This window comes from Egretta garzetta, unplaced genomic scaffold (genome assembly GCF_000687185.1).
Source record: "Egretta garzetta isolate BGI_Z169 unplaced genomic scaffold, ASM68718v1 scaffold190, whole genome shotgun sequence".
NCBI lineage: Eukaryota > Metazoa > Chordata > Aves > Pelecaniformes > Ardeidae > Egretta > Egretta garzetta.
Genome location: NW_009258272.1, coordinates 1,206,449 through 1,232,344, shown reverse-complemented (window position 1 = coordinate 1,232,344; position 25,896 = coordinate 1,206,449). Strand labels below are relative to the sequence as shown.

The 25,896-nt window shown below is 49.8% G+C and overlaps 1 protein-coding gene across 1 annotated transcript; it reads right to left on the bottom strand.

Moving 5' to 3' along the window:
- Positions 1–6: 6 nt before the first annotated feature.
- MEGF9 (multiple EGF like domains 9) lies at positions 7–25,498 on the bottom strand. Its single transcript, XM_009634530.2, has 6 exons — positions 25,480–25,498; positions 25,271–25,370; positions 12,310–12,449; positions 8,589–8,732; positions 7,468–7,740; positions 7–3,613 (listed from the first exon to the last, which is right to left on the bottom strand). Exons 1-6 carry the CDS (start codon positions 25,496–25,498, stop codon positions 3,159–3,161), a joined length of 1,131 nt encoding a protein of 376 aa, XP_009632825.1. The 3' UTR covers positions 7–3,158.
- Positions 25,499–25,896: the final 398 nt, after the last annotated feature.

The following is a 25,896-nucleotide window of genomic DNA, read 5'->3' as shown; positions in this document are numbered from 1 at the left end:
TCATTTTGCCATCTGACAAGCTTTGTCCCAGTGCCACGTCCTTGCTGTGCTCCAGTCCCTGCTAAAGAACATCCTGTGCTTTCCTCTGCCATCCAAACCGGGACAGCCAGGTCCCCCCTGCCCAGCCAAGCTTCTCATCACATCTAGGGGTGCCATCTAGATCCCTTCATCCAGATGCGCAACCCACAGACAACAGTATGGCCGTAGCACCCTCCCTTGCAGACTGACTGTAAGGCATCCTGACCTCCTCCTCTTTTCAAGCCCGAGGCTCAAACACAAAGCATTGAGAGTAATCTGGAGGTCAGAAGCACCCCGGTTGCAAACACCTCCTCAGCTGTGGTAGGCATGGACTGGGAGGTCTCAGCATCCGAACTCACACTCTGGTTTTGCAGATGGTGGTTATTTCTACAGTGAGAGAAAAATCAAAGCCTATTCCTGTTACAAAGTAGCCTACAGTCATACCAAAATTTGAGGAAAAGGTGTTTTGTGGCAAAGATGAAAAGATCTACTAAAGTATTTTGGAAACACTGAAGTGAACAATCTGTCCTTCACTTTGCCTGCTAGCATTAGTCCCAGAAGCTAACACTTCCTAAATTACACCTTCCCCCCCATGAAGTGACCAAGTGCAAGTGTATCGCTGAATCAGCACTGCTAAATAATTACAATTTTTAGGATTTTTTTTCCCTATGTTGTCACCACTCTGCTCTTTAAAATTTCGATGAGTAACTCGAGGATTAGCAACATCCAGACTTTCTCCACAAGTCCTCCCCCGTTTTATAACAAGTAACATTGCTCCAAAATGGCATCAGCCAAATTTATTACTTAAACTATGGGACCTCACCTGGGCCCACAGCAGGCTACGGGAGGTTTTCCGTCGGCTCAGGCCTATATGCAATATCACATTCTGCCCTCACCGTTTCCCTCGGTCATCCTCGACTATCTTCCTTCTTCCTTGCCGTGCCTCATCTTTAAATCAGGCAGCAAGTTTTTGAGGCAGAAATGGCATCTTTGTGCATGTGTTTAGAGCACCTATTCCCCCCCTCCCCCCAAAAGTCTCCAATGATAAGAAAAGCCTCCATGCAGCACCAGAAAGCAAATAAATAATCACCACATTCTTCCTACCATTTCTCATCTTGAGAAATATTTACTTTTGCCTGGCTCTGAGGATGCATCAGTCAGCTCCTGCTGACCTTTCGCAGGTACTTCATTTATCCTCAGCATCAATCGCTTGCAAAGCACCAACACGCACAGCAATGCAGCTTTAGTTCTGAGGTTGGTCAGGAGTGAGGTGAAATACTTGTTTCACGCCCTGCTTAAATGTAATGGTATTGATTTTCACGGGTCGGACCTGGTGGCTCCCCAGCACGGGGAGGGCACGGCGCCTGCCTCGAGACGTGCACACACGCTGCGGGTACCAAGCAAGGAGCCCCGTGCTGCGACCTCCCCGTGCTGTGCTGCCCATTAGTTGTCCTCCCCCTGCTAACAGTCCGCCAGCCTCCCACAAAAATCAGGGGAATCTGTAAAACCTGAAGTCCCCTGTAGGTTTTTTTTGACAGCTGATTCCCCCTCATCACCTTGTGCTACATAAATTTCCTGAAAGCATCCATGCACTTTTAGCTTTTAAGCCGAGAAGCGCAAATTGGGTCCTGGAAGCTCTTTGGCTGAAAGCTGTTTCCACCCAAATCCAGGAGATTTTTGCTTTTGCCCTTCAGGAGGCCAGGAGGCTGTGCTCAGCCCTCCAGCGAGTCTCCCCTGTCACCATGTCAGGACAGGAGAAATGGCAACGAGATCCACTCGTATGATGAGCAGCCGCTTCGGAAAAGCTCGGCCATGGAGATCAGGCTCTCAATGCGTTCATGACAGTGTATTTGCGTTTTGTGTAAAGATTTAAAAGCAAGTAACAGAATGGTACATCCGATTTTTGGACACCTACTAGGCCCTAGCCATGGCGACACTGGTTTTCACTCTATATTTAAAGGAATGGGAAAATTTGACAGACGCAAGTAGGGAGCACTCACATTTTCTCTAAAAAAGAAAGTTATTGACACTAGAAGAAAAGCTTTAAGCAGTCAGTGTTTGCCAGAGTCCCAGCTCCAACAATATTGCCATCTAATTTACAGTATTTTAAACAATCCTAGGGTTTTTTTTTCTTTTTAAACAACGCCACTAACCGCTGTACAATTAAAATCTAGATGATAAAATACCACTTGGGGAATAGGGGAGGTTGGGGAGGGGTTCATGGTTTTGTTGTTGGGGTTTTTTTGGTTGGTTGTTTGGTTGTCCTTTTTTACAAATAATTACAAATACAATTCCAAGAAGATATATTACATTTTATATACAGAACACACCATTTCTATCAGGGTAGGGTATTAAGCCTAGCTTTTATTTTTACACGGCAACCCTGAGATGTCGTCGTCTTCCCTTGCACAGAAACTATACAAGTTCATTAACTCCTTCTAGAAAAAAAATGGATTGCTATGTGTTAATAGCATCATCACCCTGTATAAATACTCAGAAAGGGAAAAGCTTAGTCTCTTCCCTAACTCCAATATTTTCATGATTTTTTTTTTTTTCCTGTTTCCGTGCTTAGTGGAAACTGATAACGGTGATTTTTCAAGTGTGCAACTCCTCTACTTGCCTTTTGGTAGTACAGGGAACAATTATTTCCCTTTTTTTGTCCTCCTTTTCAAACAAATGTGTATCAGGAACTAATAGGAAGCCTTTTACAAAGGTCTGTTTCCTGAAAATGTACTGTTAATTCATGAGCCACTTTTCACACTAAAGGATGCAGATGTAAGTGCTAGGCTGGCTGGAAATCAAGTAGCTTCTGATTAACCATGGGGTACTGCTTTCTCCACCCCACCACCTCTTCATACAAAAAAAAAAAGTTATTTTCAGATAAGCATCATCAAGTCCTTAACAACAGCGAATGCTATGGATCTTTACAGAGAACAGGACACAGAATGCATTTCACCATATTACCTGAAATTCGGATGTACTACACTTTTTTCTGTTCACCTGCAAGCTACAGCATGCCCAGTGTAAGAGTATCTGAAGAGCAAATTCCTCTGCGTGGAGCCTCGGCACGGATCCCGATACCCCTTCAACAAGCCCTGTAACTTTTTTAAGCCAACTTTGGAATAGCTGGATCGCTTCTTCTAAGCTTTATAATTATGCATGGGAGTCGTCAGCGTTAGCTGTCCATTCGGTGCGACTTCATTCCCATCGTCTTCCAACAGCCCCGAAACGTCAGCGTTGGGTATGCTGTCATGGTAGCTGCTAAAACTGATGTTGTCCTCTTTAAGTTCAATGGTCCAAAAAGGAGCGTTAAGTTTTCTGTTTTGATACTCACGGTACATGTAGACAGCACCCACAAAGCCCATTAGTAGGACCACAACAATGATGATAACTGTCAAAATAATGATGTTAAACTGAGTCCACGAAACATCTGCAAAAGCAGAGGTACTATTGTCAGAGGAACTTAAAGGAAATATAGTCTGTATAGTTGTTGGTGACAATGTGCTGTTTATCACTGCCGTTGAAAATGAAGTTGCCTTGCTGGCATTTGGAGCAGAAGTTGTAAACTCCCTTGTTTCTGGGCCCAGAGTGGCTTCTACAAAACAAATAAAAAATGATCAATAAAAATAGGCTAAGCTGGAAGCAAACACAAATGTAAGAGATATGACATTTATATCGCAGTTATTATGGCAATTAAGTCAACACTGCTAAGGCTGGGGTTTTTTTTTTTTCAAAATAGTTTAGAAAAGCAGTTAGTCAGGGTTGCGTTTGGGTTTTTTATATAATTCTATGTGCTGAGTGCTCACGGACTGCAGCATTCCTACGAAAAATCTGGTGATGGATGGATAGATGCAGTAGCCAAGGTTCAGTGTCAGACAAACGAGCTCACGATGAAAGCAAGCCGCCCAGTCAGGCTCATATTCAGCCCATGAAAACGGGGCTCTACCAAGCTCAGCAAGAGTTTGGACTCTGAACCTAACGAAGGCAGCATTGTTGTCTACCTGAGCTGTGCAATCAGGCTGGGAGGACACAGCGACGCCAGGAGCTTAAACCTCTCACAGGTAGTACATTAGACACAGGATTATGTTCACAATATTATTATTTCTGCCTTACCTGTACAAAAAGATCAAAAATGAAAAAGCAAACCACGAGTATTCTGCTGTCACGGTGTTGAGCAACAGGTTTCAATGTTTACCCCGTTTTACATAAAAGGGCAAAATAATCTCAGTTCTGCTTTTGAATGAAGAAGTCGTACACAAATCGCACAGAAACCCCCAGTCTGCATAGCCAGGAGCAGAAGGTAACCAAATCAACAACAAAAGACCGTGGGTGTTCTTACAAAGCTTTCAAACACAGCAGAATCCAGTTTGGATCCTGTTTTGGTTTCAGCTGCGGGCATATGTCCGCACATGAAGGATGAGAACACGGGAACTACCAGGACTGTGCCACAAGCTCCATCTTCCTCTGCAGCCTGTTCCCAGGCACAAAATAGCTGAGACTCTGCCTTGCGTCCAGCAGACATGGGATAACTCCCTTCTCAGATCTAGGAGTCAGTGACAACTTAACGCTGGAGATCTCATAAGTGGGATGCAAATTCATCACGCCTTCTTCAAATTGGTTGAGCTATTGGCCTCAGAAAGCACCGCAGAAGCCTGAGTATTAGGCTCCCAAATGTAACTAATAAAGCATTTTCTTCACAGGAATAACCTGATCTATTTTAGATTCTCAAGTCCAGGCAGCAGGAACCCTCCAGAACCTGAAGCCTCGGCCAACCAAAATGTTCTTTACACCTATTGCCCCATAGGACTCTCTGCACCCTCTTCCCCACTCTCTTTCTGTTATCAGAAAGGCAACTTCATTTTAAACCCACTTACAGCTGCGGCGATTACAGCTGACGGTGCTGTGCAGTATTGATCCAGCTCTCCCAAAGAGAATGTCTGCTAATTATGACTGAGAAGAAGAGTCACTTCCAAAGGACTAATTTTGCACTAAGTTGCATCTCCAATGGCAACAAGAGCTGGAAATATTCAGCACATCTCCTGCCGTGGGCCCTCGGGGGAACTCCCACGAGTTAACTTTGGGCTGTCATGTTCCCCATTCAGGCAATGGAGAAAAACTCCTCTGGAGGGGGCATCACACCCCTAATTTAGGCTCCTGCTCAGAGTCCCTCGCTGCAGCCACTCCTCTATTCTCTGCAGGTCCTGCCTCAGGTTGATAAGGATATTTGGGATGCTGAATGCCAGAAGGCATTTCTCTATGGGGTAACAGGCAGAATTTAGCAGTAGGAAGCATCGTGACAGGAGCAAAAGGTTCCTGGATACAGCTCTGGGAGAAGTGCATGAGGAATTCAGTCATCCTTTCCAAATTCCTTCATCAAGACTCAATTCTTGGCAAATCCTGCCACTAGCTATAATTAGAAAAAAACCCACAACAGAGACAATGGTTGATTCACCAGCAAGGAAACAGGACTTTTCTGGGCTTTATTTGTGAGTCAGCATCAGCTAAGTGCTGGCACGGGGGACATGGGCAAAAACATTTCCTGGAACTGATGGTAACGTCATGGTGAAACAGTACCGTGCTCTGAGCACCGACCGTCGCCTTTGGGCCACAACACAGCCGTGCCTGCTTCCGCTCACCGGGGCCGTGCCAGCCCTCCAGATGCCCAAGACCACCCCCTCGAGACCCCCAGCCATTCAGTCCATGGGCTGCTTTGGCAGCTCTGGCAGCAGCATCATACCCAGCTGCTTGATTGAAACGCTGTCTCTGCAAAGCTTCTGCTACCTCCTGCAATGAATGAGCACCGGCAGGAGCCGGGGCCATGCCAGCAGCCCACGCGCCAGCTCTCGGGGACGCTGCGATGCTTGGCTGGGTGGCACAGTGCCACGCTGCATCCCTAAGTTCTTGCTGCTATGCCTCACCGGCACAGCAGGAACACCATCCTCCCAGGGGTCGGGAACACTGACTTTGGTCATCCCACACGTCTGTTGAATATTCTCTCCATCAGCCTTGAAAGCATCAAAATCCTGGTCAGGTTTAAGACTCTGAACAGTCGCTGTGGATACTAGAGGTTGCTACTAAACATGCGGTCTTTTTCCAACCACAGCCACTTCAGAGTCTCAGACCCCAACAATTTCATCTGCAGCTCTGGTGGGTGATGATTTCACTCCAGAAGCCACTCAAAACCAAGCCACTCAAATGCACTAGTGGTTTATGAAAATCTTAACCTAAAACTAGCTAATGCAGAGTACCTCAGCATGTCAATTTTTAGGCAAACTCTGTGTAAGGAACTGGAAAGAAACTGTATGCCTTTCTAGTTGCTTAATAAGAAAGAGAAAAAGCATGTGTCAAGGAATCAGGAAAGCCAGAAGAGCATGTCCCATTTGAAAGGGGACAGTCTTTCCCCACATCAGGAATTGCCTCTAACAATGCCATTAAAATAAAATGAATGGTGGAAACTGCAAGTACACAAGCAAAGCCACACATATGGATTTTAATGGACCAAGGTCATGTAGCTCTTTGCACAAAGACAGAGCTGTGCAGGGGGAGGTAACAGATGACCTGATGCCATTTCCAGCCTTGTAACAGTACAGTTACAGCTAATGAGCATTCAACTTTTCTGTATTGATCATCTCCCCACGCAGAGGAGGACTCTGTGATTACACCTCCAGAGAGCAGCATGGGAGTGAAAACCCCATTAGCTTCTAATGGAAGATCTGAATTAAATATCTGTCGGTGACGAGGACAAATTTGGACCCAGATATTTTCCTGAACTCTGGGTTCTCTTATCTAATACATAACACCTATAATGTTTCCATGCATGGAGCTGGAGATCCACCTTGTGGACCAACCTCCTGAAAACCACTGAAGGAGCAACTTAAGAACCATTTTCTCTCGTTTTACTACGAGTCCTCCTGCTACGCAGTAGTGTCTCTCAGTACCAGAGCTAGTTTGCATCCGAGATGTCTTGGATGTGGACTGAAGACTGATGAAAGACCCCCAGAGCAGACACCAGTAAACTCTGGCATTAATTCATTGTGCAAGTTTGGATCTCACCTCTCAAAAACAAAACTAAAAAAGGGTATCTTTACTTGGTCTAAGTAGGTATCATTTGCAGAGTATGAGGAGTGACAAAATTTATTATAACCACCATTTCTTAGGAACTAGACAGTGCTATTGAATGGACTGGTCCATAAGGACAATCAACTGGGCACTAAGAGATGCCACAGTCTGGGAGTCAGAGTGGTCACAGAGCTGACTCTAACCCACGGATTTCAAGGCCAGTAGGCACCAACATGTTATAAAGGTCTGGTTTTCCGCCCTGTACCACAGGCCAGATGAATCTAAAGCAATCTGAACAATTAACAGTATTGCCTCCCCAGCCTCCGGGCAGCTTGTGCCCACCTAAGCCACAGGGCAAGCTTCAACACTGGTTTGAGGAGCACGTTTTACCTTTCTTGGTGCAGTTGGACCCGTCGGGGTCGCGCACGTAGCCGTCCTCGCACTCCTCGCAATGAAACCCAGCGGTGTGGTACAGGCAGCCGATGCACTCCCCGCTGTCTGGCTTGCACACGCTGGGTGACCGTGCTGGGTCCACGTTCCCGTTGCATTCGCATCTTACGCAGATGCTGTCAGAGTTGTAGTAGCCGTCATCGCACTGGTTGCAGTTCGGGCCAGTGTACCCAGTTTTGCATTTGTCACACCTTGGGGCAGTTTCGCCAGGCTCTAAAGAATACAGGAAGGAAAACAGGTATGTGCCACAGCCCCTTGCAGAGAAATGCCTACGGTGGGATTTGTTCTGCAGGACCTGACCCGCAGGTCACTGACAAAAATCAGCAGCCACGCAGTATTAGCCAATCTCAAACTGTAAGCTGAAAATACAACTTCTGAACTGCAGCAGTTTCTCTGTTCCTAGGGGAAAAAAGGCTTTGGGGGTTTCTGATGCCTTGTACCAGCCTCACAGAGCAGGCTCAGCACGCTGCTAAGTAAACACATTCTTACTCTGGAACATTTCCATCTCATGGAACTGTATTGGTGATGTTAGCAATCTGCAGGAACTTTTTGGCCTATATGAAGCCAGAGGAGGCTTGACTGCAAAACTGATTAAGGAAACAGCAAAAAGTCTTACATATGTTTATTACAGCTATGACTTCCTCTCTTGTTTACATCAAAATAGAGCAGGAAGATTGGGGAATCTCTGTCTGGAGTTCCACAGAGATGTTCAGAAGAGGACTCACAGAGGCATGGATGGCTATGTGGCACTGCTGGCCACCTCCTGTACCGCTCCTGGCTGCTGCAAGCCCAGCAGTTTCTCTCTGCAAAACTTTGCATGTTCTTCAGAGCAAATTGCAGCCTGTAGTGAAGCATTTCTGATGCCCTTGGCTGTGCAGCTGCTCTCACAAGAGGCAACGCAAGCACCTTCCAGCAAGGTGCCCCCATTCCCACGAGTGGGAGAGCCACGGGCTATGAACCACCTCGCTAGGCTGACGCACGCTGCGTGGCAAGTTAATTGAAACACATTGAGAAGAGCTACATTCAGCATCTGAGGAATTAGACCAAAATTAAAGCCTTACGTATTCGGCAGGTGCCAGTTGATGCCACAGTGGAGCAGGGGCAGCGATGGCAGGCGTGGGCAGGATGGGTGCTTCTGTAGAAGCCTTCCTTGCAGAGCTCGCAGTGCTTCCCCTCGGTGTTTTCCTGGCAGTGCAGGCAGGTGCCTGGGGAAGGGACAGGAGCACAAGCAGCCATTTAGGCAGCAGGAACTGGAGCAGAACATTTGGAGCAAGACTCTGCGCTCTCAATTATCAGAGCTCACAGGTGATTTCAGATGCCCTCTGGCCAAAACATGATCCTGGCCTCTTACGACCTTCAGATGGTCATGCCCCCCTCCACACACACATGTATGTAGTATGAAAAAGTAGGTAGCTCCAGCAGAGAGGCCAACAGCTCGTCACTCAAGAAGGTCAGCACAGGTCAACACATGCTGTCAATATTAAATGGTCCTTACGGAAAGGGGCTTCCATTTGCATCTGTGTCAGGGAGACGGGATCTTGATGCTTCAAATCCCTCGCCCTCGTGAGGGGGCCTCCAGTTTATACTTTTGCCCTTTTTTGTGTGCAGCCTCTTCCTACACCACAGAGCTGGTGGCCAGGGTAAGGAAGTGCCACTGTCCTGCTTTGGAGGCAGCCGGCCCCTGTCCCACCAGTGCGGCTGCGGCTCCTCCATCCCCATCGCAGGAGGAACATTGGCTACAGGCACAAGGCAGCAGCAGCAGCAATTACTGACCTTCCCAGAGGAACAGAGGAGAACTGGGGCTTCACGTGAGCCACCTCCCCTTCCTGGGGTAGCCCCTGAATCAGAAAATCGACGTGCTGTGTCTTAGCAGAGCCTGTGTCCTAATGGCCCTCTAAATTGCATTTTGATACTATTGTGACTAAAGAAAAATCTCTGTAGTTATAAAAACGCAGCCTCTATCAAAAGCCCCATCCATCAACAGGAACATCCTGTAACTCAGCGGGCTCCTTACCGAGGTGGCTGTGACCTGAGGGAAGCTGATTTGATTAAATCCCATGTACAAGACTCTGAAAAGGCAACAGCCACCTTCGAACAAACCAGGGCGGCACAGAGCAGTTTATTCACTGCATATATGAGCACAGACAGGAGATGCACTGAGCTAATCTCGCAGTGCTGCAGGGGTATAGAAGAGTCTCATATCGACATTAACCACACAAAAAAATCCTGAATTAGGTTAATGCTGACTGTTAAAAAAAAACCACAGCAGTTTTTCTTATTAATATTGGAACGATTTGGCTCCCTTGCAAGCCCAACACGCTGCACGGCTCCTGCTCTTCTCTTTCCACAGTGATGACTCCGCAGCCGAGCATCCCTGGGCAAGCCCGGCGTGTCCTCACAGCCCACCCTCGCACTCAGGGCAGGAACCAAACCCCGGCAGCTGCTGCTTTTGGGAAGTGGCCGATTCACCCGCGCGGTGGGGCTGGCAGCACCCCAGTGACTAAGGACATTTGCTTGGCATCCGCTCCCACACACTGTTTGCTCTTCACCCGACAGCTTGTCAGACACGAGCCGGTGGTTTTTGTGGGAGAGATGTCAGGGTTAGAGGGAAAAATTATCTGCTGGTCTCGGTTTCTCCAGTTGCAAACCTCGATCAGCCCTTTCAGCAGATGCCTGGGACAGACCGGCTCGTGGAAGGTCACTTTGCCTGATCAGCACTTAAGGGTACCTTGAACCATGCGCTGCAGGCGTTAATGGCGATATAAATCTGGAATCACACCTGCGTTTTCTGTGCAGTTGTAGTCTTTTCAGGACCATGTCTTTCCCATCAGTGGAAATTACTTGCATTTATCTACCCCAACCCTGCAAAATGGCTGCATTTCCAATGAGTCAGCAAGTTGCTCAGCCATGCAAAGCACGCATGGGCTTGCAACCAGGTATCACTGTGGAAAGCCTTAATAATTAATAACACTTCCCATCCTGATAATGCCCTCAGGAAGGATCAGACCTCACAGGACCCCGGCTAGGAAGAAGGAACCAAACTCATTGCACAGACCCAACATGGGGCACAAGGGTCGTGCTGGAGGAAGCGCTGTCACCTGGGGAGCTCTGGCTGCCCAATTTCCAGCCCAATAATTTTAAATATTCTCCTGGCCAGAGCAACGCTGAGTGAGGCCATGCAGAGATGGCTGCAGAGCCGGCAGAGGGAGCCCAAAGAACAGCATTAATGCAAAAGAAACCTTGAAAAATTTGACAAAGACTGTACACAGTAAAGCTGGGGAGGTCACACAAAGTGCAGTCTCCAGAGCAGGCTGAGTGCACTGCGTTACTTATTAGACATCAGATCTAATTTTTAATCAACTGTTCTCTGTTCTGGCTTTGTTGGGTTCCCCCACCCCCGGCAGCAAATAAAGCAGATGGAGGAAAATTTGTAAAAAGGGATATTTGTCAAATCAACAATAGGTCATTAACCAAAAAGAGGGTTTTTCTCTGCAATGCTGCGGTCAGCGCCGGACAGCCCCAGCAGCAGCACTGCTGGGCAACCCCATCCCGGAGGCGAGGTCTGCGCTGGGTTTGGGGGTTTTTTATTTAAATCAAGAGCAGGGAGAACATTGAGGGAGAAAAAGGAAGAGCAGATTATCTTACTCCTTCATAAAACCCACATACCCAGCTCCAAATCAGTAACACAGCTGATGTGTGCACAGCTTTAGGTACAACCTTACGTCCTTCAGTATTAGTAGGACAGAAGCACATGAAGTTCAGTATCGGAATGACTGCACTAATTCATCCTCAGGGGGTGCGGAGCTGGTGCCTGCCACCACCCATGATGCCCACAGAAACACCCTCTCTGCCGAGCGGGATCAGGGCATCGGCTGGGCACAGTCAGCACCACGGCCGCCCGTTCCCCTGCTGCAAACACACAGTCCAGGAGGGAACCAGCACCAGTGCGGAAATTGCCCAGCAACACAGTATTTGATGAGCTCTGCCTCTCCACCAGCTACGCAAAAAACCCTGGGATGTTTTTTTAAATTATTGCTCCTTTCTAAGCTGCTGGATAAATATTACAGAACTGCATTTCAGCCTGGAAGCTTTGATGAGAATCTGGATTTTGAAGCGTGAGTTTTGTTGCTACAGTGGGGATTGTGCAGGCAGTCACGGAGCATTGCTCCTCCGGGATCTCTCCTTCCAGCAGAGACGGGAAGGCTCTCCGGTTCCCCCCTGCCCTCCCATAAGCTATGCAAGCACAGGTGCTGCGACATTTGCACTCCATCAACATCTGCATGAGCAAGAGACAAAGAAACCATCAAGGAAAATGAACAAGGCAAATTTAGAAAAAGCGGGCAATATTAATTAGGTGCTGCCAGTTTTTTCCAGCCCTAATCATGTTCTCTGCAGCGACAGCAGCCACCCTACGTCAGTGCCGGTTCAGTAGATGTTTCCAGGTAAACAGCAGTTAAACAAAAGCTCCTTAAAAGCCCATGTTGTGTATTTGTGTAAGTGCAGGGAAAAATAGAGCACTGATTTCTGATAGAGGCTGCAGAATAAAGGCTCTGCACTGCAGCCCAGGGTAAATAACACAGCCTTCATTGCCTTCCTTGAGACAGGACAGCTCCAACCTTGCCATGCATTTTCATTTCAGTTTTAAGGTAAAGGCTCTGGGTACTCAAGGCTTAAAGATACAGATGAAGAGGATGAGAGCCGAGGTCTGCCAAAAAGGACAAAAACCAGAGCCAGAGAGGAAAGGTAAATCTGCACCCACCACGGTCACAAGGGGGAAGTTACCTGTTAGGCTGTCGCAGGTTTTGGAGTGGTTGTTGCACTGGCACGGCTCGCAGGTGCTTTCGTTAAACCTGTAGTAGCCATCACTGCACCGGTCACACTTCAGGTCCGTGACACCAACTTTACACTGGCATTGCCCAGAGCTGCACAGAGAAAAACCAACAGTGAAACCTGGATGTGCTGGGAGGCTTCCAAAGTACAAACCTGTGGTCGGTGCTTTGGTCCCCCTTTCCAGAGCAGGGAACTCTGCGCAGAAATGTCTGCTGGAAGCAGGACATAAAACCCACGGGCAACAATTCCCAAAAAGTGATGGGGAGTTCAAGAAAGGCTGAGTGTCTGCAAAACCAGTTGCCCGGACAGCATTTCCAGCTGGGCAGCGGGAATCATCACTCACTCTGGAAAGCCCTGGCCCAAAGCCATCCCCATGCATCAGCCCCCAGCAGATGCTCCAACAGCCCCCCTCCGGTCCCAACTTCATCAAGCGCCTGCGCCAGCCCTGGGTCCTGCAGGACACTTAGACACCCGTGCTTACGATGCCAGAATGATAACAGAGCACCCACATGGACGATCACCTTCCCTCCCCTATTGGCACCAAGCAGCACCTCCCGGATTTTCAGGCAACTCCCTGCTCGCCACCCGCTTTCCCGGCTCTCCCCCCAGAGCCGGCGCAGCAGCTCGGGTGTCTCGCTTGGGTTTCAGCCCAGGCGGGCGTCAGCCACCCACATGCCCTCCACTTCTCCATCATCCTATCTATCCCTTCCATGCAACGTCCCCAGGCCAGCCAGGCAAAACCTCTCTCCCCAGTCAACTTCTCCTACCCAGCAGGAGCCGGGGAAAGACAGAGAAGGTTTTTCCCTTCCCCTGTGGTTTCCACTACAGCTAACCCTAGGCAGGAGCCTGTTTACTTGGGCACCAAGGCTGACCATGCAAGGGTGGAGCTCTGCACAGTTAAAATAGAGGGGACTGGCATTAGCTGGCACAAGCAAATGCCAGGACGCTATAAAAAGCAGAGGTTACCCTCATTCCTTTGGCTTTCCATGCCAGTCTCTCCACACAGAGGCTTCAAACCCATCGCTTTCATAAGCAACTTTAGACACAAGCAGCATTTAGGCTCAAAGAAATCACAGGAATGGATAAAATGCTCTTTCCCATCCGCCCCCCAGCAGGGCGGCTGCCGGCTGTGGCTCATCCCACCCGCACACGTGGGAAGCGCTAGCGCCCGAGCCAAGGATGAGAGGAGGCAGAGGTGCCCCTCCGCACCCCAGACAGCCCTGGGGCAACCTACGGGAAACCTCAGCCCCTGCGTGCTGCACAGCGACCCAAATAAACGTGACCTGGGCTCCTCCTGGAGATGGATTTCTCCGCAGCTGCGGCGGAGGCGGCGGGTACCACCCATGGAGCACCCCCTGCGCACCGCGGGGTGCGCCCTCCCCTTAGCTCTCCCCCTCTATAACCTCCACCCTATTCACACACTTTTTTTAATTCCGTATTCCGGGGCCCCGTGTGCCAGCACGAAGATGATCTATTGTTCTCCCTCGCTCCTCCCGGAGAAGAGCAAGCAATGCACAATTTACTTCTAAAAGCCCCTAGAAAAATCCGTTGATTAAAGCTAATAGAGGGTGAGGCTCCAAATGGCTTGATGCACTGTCGATGTGTTGTTTTTAATTAAAATGCAGTAGATTGCAATGTTTGGGGGAAGACGTTGCTTCTGTTAGAAATTAGCATAATTTAGTATTTGTTGTTCGCTCGCTTGCCAAAGGAAGAGGAAAGGCACACCAGAATACGGAACTCGGCCCAAGTGGCTACACAATTAAATAGTTCCAGAAAATGAAACTTCAGGCATATTTAACGGAGTGATTACAAGAAAGAAAAAGAAACACGATGTTTCCTTGCTCTCCAGACCATTATCTGGAATTGCAGCCGGCAGATGCAGAATTCAAAGGGATGCTGTTACGCAGCTCAGTACGTTTGACTTTTAAAGAGCTTTTCACAAGACCTACCATTAATCCGAATGTTGTCACAGTGTATAAAACGAGAGCAAACAAAAAGCAATTTGTTTTTACTTGCTTCTGATCACTACTGGACAGATATTCCTGCAAGCAGGCAGGGGACTGGCAGAGCAGAGAAGGGAAAAGCAACCAAATTGGTGGGGATGAGATATTTAGCCTGGAAACTCATTTTCTGGGGATTCACCCTATGAGTAGGACTTTGCAGGAGCAAGCACCAGAGCTGTATAATCTTCACCATCCCAGGCTTCCTCCTGGAGACCAGGCTGCTCCGCTTTATGCTCTCCTGTCCTTCAATCAAGCCTTTATCTTAATGACACCCTCCTCTTCCTCCCGGCTGGCACCCTTCCACCCAGACTCCCGCCTCATTTCTTTAAAGAAGGTTTATTTCCCCGATGACTCTACTAGGGCTCAATGCAGCATTTTGGCGCAGCGTCCCTTGATTTTACTCGTTAGCTTAAAAATAACAGGAAAGCAAGCTATTTAAAAAAAAAAGGCAGTTTTGGAAAGTTGAGTTTTAATGCCTCTCAAGCAGATCTTTTCTCAACATGTTACACATGGCACAGAGCCAAGTTCTGCATGTGCAAGAATTAAATCACTCAGCAAATATAAAGCTTTGCCTGTGGTCATTGCTTCCATAGACTAAAGCCCCCTTACAACACTCCTTTTCATAGCTCCAGTCCAGTAAAGACTGTCAGACACTTTTTAAAGCAAAGGTCAATGATATAAATGCATTGAAACCACACACACACACAAAAAGTCCTGTTAACAGACCGATTGTGCCCATAAAAATCCAGAAACTTGAAAGAAAAGACCCACAGTTTAATACTTGCACAGCGAGAACTGAACTGGATTTTGAGGATCAGCCAGGAATTTCTTTTTTGGAGGGAAGTGGGGGGGAAGGGAGGAGGGAAACATTTTGATGCAGCAACATCAATTGCTCAACTCCATTTCAGATGATTATTAACTCTACCAAAGCCAGCCAATTTTTAGCTCTCACAAAAGAATTGATGGAAGGATGTGTTGGGGCAAAACCAGACTTCCACTGACAAAAGTCTCCTGCCAGCCTTGGTTTCTGCTAGATTCTACAAATATACTTACTTTTAAAGACCGTGTAGGTAGTGGGTATCACCATCACATCATCTATCAACTTTACATACATTTCCTAATGATTAAAAACATCAACAGCACGAAAGGCCCTGGCAGGAGGAGCAGGCAGTGATTAGCTGGCCAGTGGGGATAGGGGCAGACCACGTGCAAGGCTCAGATCCAACGCCAAGTGACCCAGCCCTCCGGGGGCGAGGGCTACACCGGGTTGGGGACCCCCCCAAGGCAGGAGCTCGTGCAGCTGATGGCCCTCAGCCCTTATCCCTTAGGAGCTCTCAATGCCTGCAGGGCGAGAGGCTGGGGCTGGACGGCACCCACCAGCGGAAGGAGGTGGCCACCCCGGGCAGCAGCACGCCAGCAGACGCTGAGGAGGGGGCTGTAAACAAAAGCAAAATACTGGGCAAGGGGGAACAGCCTGCACGCCAAAATGTCTGAAAAAGCCAGTCTGATTTCACTTCCACCACCCACAGCCCCCTTCTACTCCTCCCAAGTGGAAATAGCCACAGGATGCAGAAAATCCCATCACCCACCAAGTGATTTGAGCCACCAGTGGCAGCAAAACATTGCCCACAGTGGGATTTTACACTGGACTGCAGCTGTACAGCTACAGAAGTTAGGGGGATGCAACAGCAAAAACCCCTCCGTGCATTGCTCTGTGTGCTGTTAAACGGGAGGATTGCAAATAGTTCCGACCCCACTCAGAAGTGTCCTAGGAACAGAGCACAAAGGACAGGGAACACCTCCAAAATCCCACCTCGTGCCTGGCCTGAAGCTGCAGAACATCACACAGGTCATTTTCTGCCAGGTCTGATGGCTGGGGAAGGGCGTGCCGATGGGACGGGCTCTGCCTGAGAGCTCGGGCAATGCCCTAACCCTGCACCGCTCAGCACAGGACAGGCACGGGAACTCGAGCCCTCATCACAAGGGGGGAAAAAAAAAAAAAATAACTCCAGCATTAAAAGATCTGTGATCTGAGACAGATCACTACGAGCAGTTGCATCGGCAGTGGGTCTCCAGTCCTCCTCCACGGAAACATCCTTAACTTCGTGGGGACATGACAGACGCAAGATGGATGGGACAACGGAGGACTGCAGCCTTAAGGGCTGTTTGGAGGCATGCTGTGCACGGTTTCATGGTGTAACAGAAAACCCTTGGCAACCTCTAACCGTTTATTTTCTTCTTTTTCTTTTTTCCCCCAAGGAGGAGGGAAGGGAGAAATTCATTCTGAACGTTTTCCCAGCTGCCAGAAAAACCTGGATGCCCAGCTGCCATCGAGAGCCCCTGGCCAAGTCAGGGCCAGCCAAAACGCTACAGCACCAGGATTTTGTGCCTTTATTTTCGTAACATATGAGACTGGTAAGATGTTGGGGCAGAGTTTGAGAAGGAGGGAGCTCCCATGATCTCAAACCAGGGCATCCCATGCAGATGAGCCATGCAAAACCCCCCATGGCTTTGAAGGAATTGCTTTGTCAGATACATCTAACCGGTTTCACCTTGAAGCAGAAAGCATACGTATGCACCCCTCACACCCCAGCATCTCCCAGGACCACGGCACTTGTCAGGACCATCCCCAGAAGAGCCGGCAAGGGGCCATGCTGCCCTGGGAAGGAGCAAAGTGAGGTGCTCCTGCCAGCCCTTCCCTGACCCAGCGGCGTCTCCAGCTTCACCTGCCGGCCGTCCCCTCCCAGCCACTGCCTTGCAAACCTCCGGTGACAGATATGCCCATCACTTGTCCCAGCAGGGCCCGGAGGCGTTCCTGCAACATGTACAATTAACCACAATGACAAGCGTGCCGTATGAATGAGGAAAAAAAGTGTTGCTGAACTACGAGCATCTGTAAAACAACCCTGATGAAAAGGCTTTGTCACACTTTGATGGGGTAAGACAAAAGGATGCTGCACAAGATCAGGAGGATTCAGAAGAGACATCGCTAAAAATGGTGTGTTTCTCCAGCGAGCCCAGCTCCCTTTGTGCTCATTTTCTGTGATGTCTGACAGCAGCCAGGGGATAAGTCTCACATTTTCTGGGCAGCACAGAAAAGTTAATATTTGAAAGCTAAACTCCAAGACACTTCCATGGAAAACCAACGCTGTTAACGCTCACCCCAAGCAAAGAGAGAAGCCTCGTAACCCACATGTTGATTTTCCTTTAGGTCAATTAATTTGAATCCCAGCATGTGGAGATGCAGAGAGCAGGAAAAAGCCCCACGCTGGGTTTCACATCCCCGCTCCCAAGGCTCCAACCAAAGCCACCGGCAGCCGAAACGCTTTGGTGGAAGGGTTAGCGCAACCACAGCCGAGCCCCGCGCCTGCCACCCCGCTCAGAGCTGCCTTTGTGGAGGGCAGAAGAAGCGGGGCTTTATTGCAGCGAACATTGGGCCATTGTGCACCACATTCCTTGCTTTGTGCCGGGGGACGGCATCTGTTTATATGGCAGCCCTCGACGGAGCAGGGACACTTCACAGCTCTGAAAGGCCATTCTGTAAATGTCAAAGGGCCACCTTGTCTGGCCACTGCCGCCTCCGTGGCCCTGTCTCCCCCGCCAGGGATGCCCTGTGCTGCTGAGAAAGCCGTGGATCTCCAGCCCGAGGCTGTGCTGTCTCCTCTGGGTGCCCTCCCAGCACCAACCACCAGGACCTCAATGCCTGGGGAGGGAGGAAGCAATGGGAAGAGCATGATGGCCCTGGGCAGCAAGGTTGGATGGGGTCCTCTACAGTACAACGGCCACAGAGAGCGAGGTTGGATGGAGCTCTCTACAGTACAATGGCACTGGAAAGCAAGGCTGGATGGGGTCCTCTATGCTACGATGGCCCCAGGAGCAAGGTTGGATGGGGTCCTCTATGGTTTGGCACAAGGAAGAGCAGCAAAAGCTTAACTAACCACAAAATCTCAACCCCAGATGGTGGGTCACAGCTTGGCAGACCATGGGGATGGGACAGGCAACCTCAGTGCAGAGGAGGACACATCAATGGGGAGGGCAGGGGGATGGGGCTGGTCCCCACTGGACACACCAGTTCTGCCCAGCGTAGTCCCTCCATTCCCCAGATCTCTGCTGATGCTGGCCCACAGGCAGCAGAAGGCGGCACCGACAACAAGCACTGCCTGAAATCAGACCAGGCACCACCTCCCCCAAAACAGAATTCAGCCATAAAAGCTCAAAAATTTGAGCCAATTCTTTTTTTTGAGGGCAGTCAATGTTTACCAGAGCAGCCAGTCTGCAACAGGCAACACGGGAACGGCAAAGCAGCTGGGGAAAAAAAAAAAAAAAACCCAACAAAAACCAGCAACATAACAGGATTTCTGAGAAGCCACAATTATTGTAGGGGAGATGATAACAATCTACCTTTCCCTGCTGCTGTGTTGCTGTGTCCAGTCACTCATTCATTTCGCATCCCTGCCTGCAACCGAATAAAAATGGGCACAGGTACCATATTTCCCTCCTTGTGGGGGAAGGAGAGGAAAGCTGATGGGATGTAAAGGACAGAGTCTGTAACAGGAGAGGGATTTAGACAATTAAAGCACACAGAAAAAAATGCTCTAACAGGGTATTCTACTTTCATGACGTCCACATGTAACAATTTCTGCTAAAAAAAATAATCTGTTCTCTGCAGAGAGATGCTGACACGGCATTACTGGGAGAGAATGAGCCACTGCTTGTGCTCAGCCATTCTATGAAAGGGAGAGCGGTCCTTTTTTTAAAATAGGGTGGAAAGAGGGGTGTTTTGGTTGTTTTTTCTTTTTTTTTTTTTTTTTTAAATAAGTCCTTGAGGAGTTGGGCTGCCAAGGTCTTCTCTCCCAAAGGGGAACACTGCCCAATGTGGTTTACTGGACTGCTAAAATAGAATAGAAATACAGTTCCCACACAGAGAAAGGACATTTCAGAAGTGTGATGACACTATCGACAGAAAATGAAGATTTTTCTCTATGCAAAATGAGAACTCCACCGCCTTCCTCCATATAACCTCCTGCGATTGGGACAGGCAGAAGCCCTGGGAACATGAGGTCTCTCTCATCTCAACCCATTGCCACGAGCACCCTTCCTGCCCAGGCTGGGGAAGCTCCAGAAAAGCCTTGCATTTCAATGGATCTGCATTTTCTGAGTAACAAGTTCTGCCTTATGTAGCTTCATACTGCACGATGCTCAAAGAGCATCAAAGTCTGTCACCCACCCGCATGCTGCCCAACGCTACCAGGACCAACGGTCTTTACTGCTCCCCCCCGCCCAAGGTCTCTTTGCATCTTTTCACATCCCACCACCTCTGCAAACCCAGTGTGCGGCTCTCCCTGCCCAGCAACCTCAAGCTCCTTCCAAAACCCCAGCCCCTATTCAAAGGCCTTAACAAAGAACATTGCCCAGTGCTGCTGACCTTACTCTCACCAGCAATGCTCTTGCATATGAGCAAGGGTCACCGGATCAGCCTCTCCAAGGAGAAGCCCACTACAAAGGCAGCACACAGTGATGGAGACAGCCTCAGGGCATCCCTGCTCCGGGGACAGCCGTGTCTCGGGGACACTCGGCCTTAATTCTTTCCAATATGAACACAAAGCATGAGAACCCCTGGAGGGGGCAAAACATCTCTGAATTAACACATTGGCATTTATAGGCATGCTTTATCTTTTTTCTTCTTTTTTAAAAACCAGAAATGAGTGACGGCAGCTCTCTCTAACATGACTTATGCCAAGCCTGCGGCACGCGCCGTGCGTGAACCAGGATCACGCGCCGCAGAGCTGGCTCCCCAGGCTGCTCACTTACCCAAGGAGCCGAGCACTGCACACTTGGGCAGCGCATTTCAGGGCAGGGCACAAACCAAAGCAGCGCATCGGAGCCTCTGCTTCCCATTGCTCCTCTGCTTGTGGGGAAACTGAGGCAGGGGGAGCAACTTAAATCAATTCGCAGAGCCCAATTTAACATAGAATCATAGAATCGTTTAGGTTGGAAAAGCCCTTTAAGATCATCAAGTCCAACCATTACCCTAACCCTGCCACCCCACCACTAAACCCTGTCCCTAAGCGCCCCATCTGCCCGGCTTAGTTCACCCAGAAGGCAGGATTTCAGACTTAACATGCATCTCTCTCCATCAGGGACAACGATAGCATTATATGCGTGTTTAGTTTACAGCTATTTTTTTTTTTAAGGGAACTGAAAAAATCTAACCCAGGTTAGGTGGTTAACTCAGGTTTAGCTAAACCACATGGCAACCCTTAACACCCACAGCAGCTGCCACCTCTCCTCTTGGTTGCTAGCGCAGGTAATGGTGCAACAGTGGTTGCATCACCTCATCTTCCCAGGGACCGGAATAAGTTAAACACACAGACAGGCTCCCAGGGAATTAGGGAATGGAGGGCTGAACCCTTCTGCCAGGCAGCAGCGTCTCGCAGCATCTTTTCTGCTTCACAGCCCTTCTCCTCCGCTCACATCCCAAATTGTGGGGTGCAAGAGCAGCCATGGGGGACATTTGCTGATGGGCTAAACATGCTGTCCCTGTGGCCGCGGGGCCATGCTTTGGAGGAAAGCCACAAAGGCTTGCGTGCTGGGCTAGGAAAACCTCGAATGAATGCCTTGGCAGAGGTAAATCAGGGTAATGCCACCTCTCCCTCCCTGCACCAGCACACAGCAGATGAGCCGGTAGGGCCCCAGACCGCTGGGATGCACTGGGCTACCCTTGGCCAGTTTTTACCCACATGTGCAGACCAGCGTGGGGTTGGCCAATGCTGTTAGCAAGGTAAAAATAAATGAATAAAAAACCCCGCAGAGTCATTTGCCATCTCCTGCTCACCAGGAGGGTACCACGCACTGCCTCTTTCAGGCTGGGCTCTTCCTGCGTGCAGTCCTGCTCCTTTAAATAAAGCAGCCAGAGGACAGGTTTACACAGGAAAATTATTTCTGCATGCATTTAAATAGCTGCGCCCGCGCAGCTCCTCATGTCAGTGCACGACTGCTGCTTTGCAGCCTCCCCTGAACCAAACCCCTTTCCTCTCGCCTGGGAAGCACCCCACCATGTCCCAGGGCTGCCGCAGGGAACAGCCGCTGTGCCGGCTCACCATGCCACCAGGCAGCTGGGGACACGAGTGGCATTTGGGGCGAAGCCACATCGCAGGACACGGAGTGCAGGGGCGTGCTGGGCATTGCAGAAACGCTGCAAGGAGCCCCAGCCCTCCCACCACTGCCCCAGCCGGTGGGGCTGGAGACCACCATTCCCCCAGCCTGCCTTTGCTGCCTCTGGCCTGGCTCCTTGCCCAGCCATAGGGAGTGGGAGATGAGAGTTCAGGCAGAGGGCTCCGCTCACATAAAGAAAAAAGAAAAATAACTGCACAGCCTTGGAGAGGTGGGCTGGCCAGCCTGGGTGTGGTGACCTTCTCCAGCAGCATTGCCTTCACCACCAGGTAGGGATGTTCTTGCTTCCTTGGAGGACAGACAGATGGACAACACAGCTTTCAACTCAAGGCACCCAAACTCCTTGCAGAGATGCAGCTGGCGGGGGGGAGGGGGGGAGGGCGGGCAGCTCCTGGCCGAGGGCATGTCAGCACGGGCTGGGGCCACCACCAGGGACCCTCCCCACCCAGGCACCGTCCCCAGGGCTTTGCAGCGGGAGCACAGCCCTTCCAGCTCAGCCCCTGCACCCACGTGAGTCACCGTCCTCATTCTCCACTACTTCATGACCTTGACCATGGCCCTTGAAACTTCAGCTTCTTTCTCCACCCTTCCTCTATGGACTATGAACACTTCCAGGCCACAGCTATCTTTAGCAAGCATCTACACAGCATCCAAGCCAGTGAAACATGGTTTTATCTGCGGTTTCTAGGCGTTACCGCAACAGGGACGACACATTCCCCCTCTCCGAGATGTGTCAGCCCTCTCCGAGCAGCCCAGGATCGCATCCAGCCCCACAGCAAGCTGCAGCTTCAACTACACACAGCTTTTCATCTAACAAAAAAAAAAAACAAAACAAAACAAACCAACAAACAAAAAAAAAATCACCCAAACCAGAACACAGAAATCTTCTGCCATCCCAGAGGGGGATCTGCGTGGATCTCCCCAGATAATCAAATTTAAACCACCACCAAAATAGACCTTTGATTAGTGGACATGGAGCCCATTCATAGCGACAGCATGTCAGGTCAATGTTCACTCCCAAAATCAACTGCCCGCCTCAGGAAAGGGATTTTTTTTTTTTTACTTTTATTTGATGGTCTGCATTTGAGGTCTAGTTAATAAACAGTGTACTTGGGTGTGCCATCTGGCCGGCCACAGAGCACGCCTAGAAACAATACTAATAAATCATCCCATGGTGGTGCTTTAAAAGGCAGTTTTACAAAAGCCTGGGCAGACTGATGGAAACCTATCAGGCGTGTTTTGTGTGCCCGGAGAGCTCAGCCTTCGGGCAGTCTGCCTCGCAAATCAGCTGCTGTCTACAAGGGTCAGAGTCCAAAATTACGCTGCTGTTTTACTCAGACACTCATTGGAACAGCCGGTGCTTTTTTTCTTAAGCCAGCACGCAGGAATTAACTTGTGCAAGTTAGAGCTGGGCTGGTGCTTTACAACATAAATAGATAAAAAAAATACACCTTGCAATATTTTTAATGTCAACAAAACAGAAGCTGGGGAACACTTGTGTGCCTCATCCCAAGCAGGGATCGCCCGGAGGGACATGCACCACTCACCCAGGGACTCGGCGGCAGGTAGACACCAAACACAGAGCTCCAGACCCAACATTTTCAGCACAAGAGCCAAAAGTCTCACTTCTGGATTCACACAGACATCTCCTTGCAATGCAGAAGAGCATCTGTCCCACCTAGGGACCATCTGACCCACCTGGGTCTGTCCCACCCATCGGGACAGATCCCAATGCAGGGATGCCCCTGCCCCACCAGATTTTGGGTCCCACTTCACTTTCCCCATGCGCATCGCTATGCACGAGCCTGCCCTCTCGCAGCCATACTGATGCCCCCAGCCCTACGATACAGACAACTGACCTAATTTTCCTCTTTTTAAACACCCAGAGGTCATCTCCATCTGTAGCAAACCCCACTGAGCAGGGGAGAGACACGCAGAACGATCTGTGTTAACATCAGTCCTTCTCCCCAAGTCTTCCTCCAAATTTTGCCCTGTGCTGCCTCGTCTAAATGCCCGAGGATCCGCATCTCCCACATCCCTCAAGGCTGTAAAATGATGGTGAAAAAGAGAAGGTAGGGAGGTCCTCTGCCATTTCTGGGTCCATACACATTGGGGCTGGGTGCAATGGCTCACTACGTGCATGAACTCCACCTCATTTTCCTTCACAACTCAGAACATCTCACCTGAAGTACCCAAGGGCGTTTCTTGGCTCTCTCCCCGCAGCGAGACGTCACCCACATCCACGCTTTGCCTGCTGCCCGGTGACTCAGAGTCGCAGCGAGAACGCTCCCTCCCAGTTAATCCAGTTGCTCCAGTAGCACGTCCCTCCTCTCCCAGCCCTCAAAGATAAGATTTGCCCCATCTGTCTTGCTGCCCAGTTTGCCTTTCCAGTAGATCTGACCAAAGTCAGATTTTCTAGTCCATGGCAAACCCTGATGCTTCAGGACACATCTTCCCATACCTAAAACAACCACTAAAAAAGCAAGTGAAAAACTCTACGCTTTCCACCCCCAAAAATCACCTTTTTTAGTAAGAAGGTCACTCTAGTCAACTGGAACACGGCTTTTGAGTTCTGATTTTTCAGAGCTTATGCAAGCAGAAAAACGCAGCACTGAAACAAAAAGGAAGGACATCAACACAGGGTCTGGGTGTTTGGGGGGAAAAGAATAAAGTATAAAAGAATTACAGAGAGCATGTCCCTGCAGAGCATTTCACTTCTGACTCAGCCCCAGCCCGGGCAGGGAAGCGCAGGTGTTCAGCACACGCCGAGCCTGGACCAAACCCTCAAAGCCAACAAGGCCGATGCCAGCGCCAGGCAGCCGGCGCAGAAGCCCATTGCAGCCACACACAGGTATCGCTTCCCTCGCAGGGCCCTGGAGAAGGGTCGGGGTCTCCGGGAACGCCTTTGGTGCCCAGGATGGCTGGAAGTGGCTGCGGGGTGGTTTGATGGGGGGAGGTCTCCTCCAAGGAGAGACCCTGCATCTCACTGCCCTGCGAGCACGAGCAGGGGACCCAAAGGGTCTGGCTGCTGCTCAGACAGTTATTTGCAGGAATAAAGTAAAACCCTCAACTCAGCGACGCTTCTCTAATGACTGACATATCACTGAAGGTGGAGGAAAAAAAAAATAATAATTGCATGCTGGCTTTAAAAAGGCAAAATGCGAGGGTGGGTACGGTGAAATGAGGAGGAACACATTCATTATACAAGAGCTCACAGCATCAGCTACGGCGACTGTCCTGACACAGCAAAGGAGAGGAGATGGCAGGGTTAAACACCCGGCAAGGCAGGAGCCGACACTTCTGTCGGGCCGCTGCTGCTTTCCTGGTGCTCAGCAAGGGCAGAGCACAAAGCTTTGCTCGCCTCTGCTGCAAGGAAAACAAACCTCTCCAAAGCTCCTGCGCTACCCTCCCAAGCCCAAGCGTGAAGGCAGTCCTGTCCGATAGGGACTAATGGCATGGGCAAGGCATTAGAGGAGAGATTCTGCTTCTGTACAACTCAGAAATGCAAGTTTAGTCCCTTGCGGGCTGCCGGGGCTTTTGCCACAGCTATGGATATCTTCATAATCCACATCTTGAAAGACAGGAAGAATACGCTCCATAAATTTTTACAGGGCCAGCTTCCTTCCTGCTTTGCCTTTTTTTTTTTCCCTCTTTTTTTTTTTTAAATACTAGCACCAGATGACAAGATCCATTCTTGCCTGATCTGCATCCCGAATCCCAAAATAACCCCAACGCACCGCAGCCCCGCGTAGCCCTCCAGGCAGGGGCACTGCCCCGTCGTCCCGTTGCATTCGGCCGCGCCGGCGCTCCCCAGGGCGCTGCAGTTGCACAGGTCTCCTGCAAGGGGAAAGAGAGGCTGAAACCGGGGTGCTGGGGGCACGGTGCTGAGCAAGAGCCCCAGCGGGGCCAGCGTCGCTGTTGGCGCGGCCGCCCTCCCTTTGCTCACCCCAGGTTAGAAACATCATCGCCGTTAGGATGAGATTCGCTTTAAAATGCTGAGATGATTAAAAAAAAAAAAAAATCCATGTTGGGAGCACCCTGGGGTTTGAGCCCCCATGGTTCATGTTTCAAATCTCTCTCAAAAAGACAGCTAGAAGATTATGGGTGTAACTACTTAAAAACATACATATGTGGCTGTGTGTCTGTCTGTACACACACACACACACACTCCTGCGGTTGCCCGGTCACGCAACTCCAGGAGCTGACAAGCGCTAGCTGCTGTAATATTAGGATAAAATCAGCAACAGGGGGCAGAATGACTGAGCAGAAGATGCTCCAGTCCGCACCGCTGGAACACCTCCCATTTACCAGCAGGCTGGGCTTTACGGGACGGGACACGCACAACAGACCCAGGCCATGAACC

Coding starts and splice junctions, on each gene's coding strand:
- MEGF9 (XM_009634530.2), bottom strand. Junction 12,450..25,270: donor GAGGGCTACGCGGGGCTGCG/GTGCGTTGGGGT, acceptor TTCTCTGTGCAG/CTCTGGGCAATGCCAGTGTA. Junction 7,741..8,588: donor AACTGGCACCTGCCGAATAC/GTAAGGCTTTAA, acceptor TGTATTCTTTAG/AGCCTGGCGAAACTGCCCCA.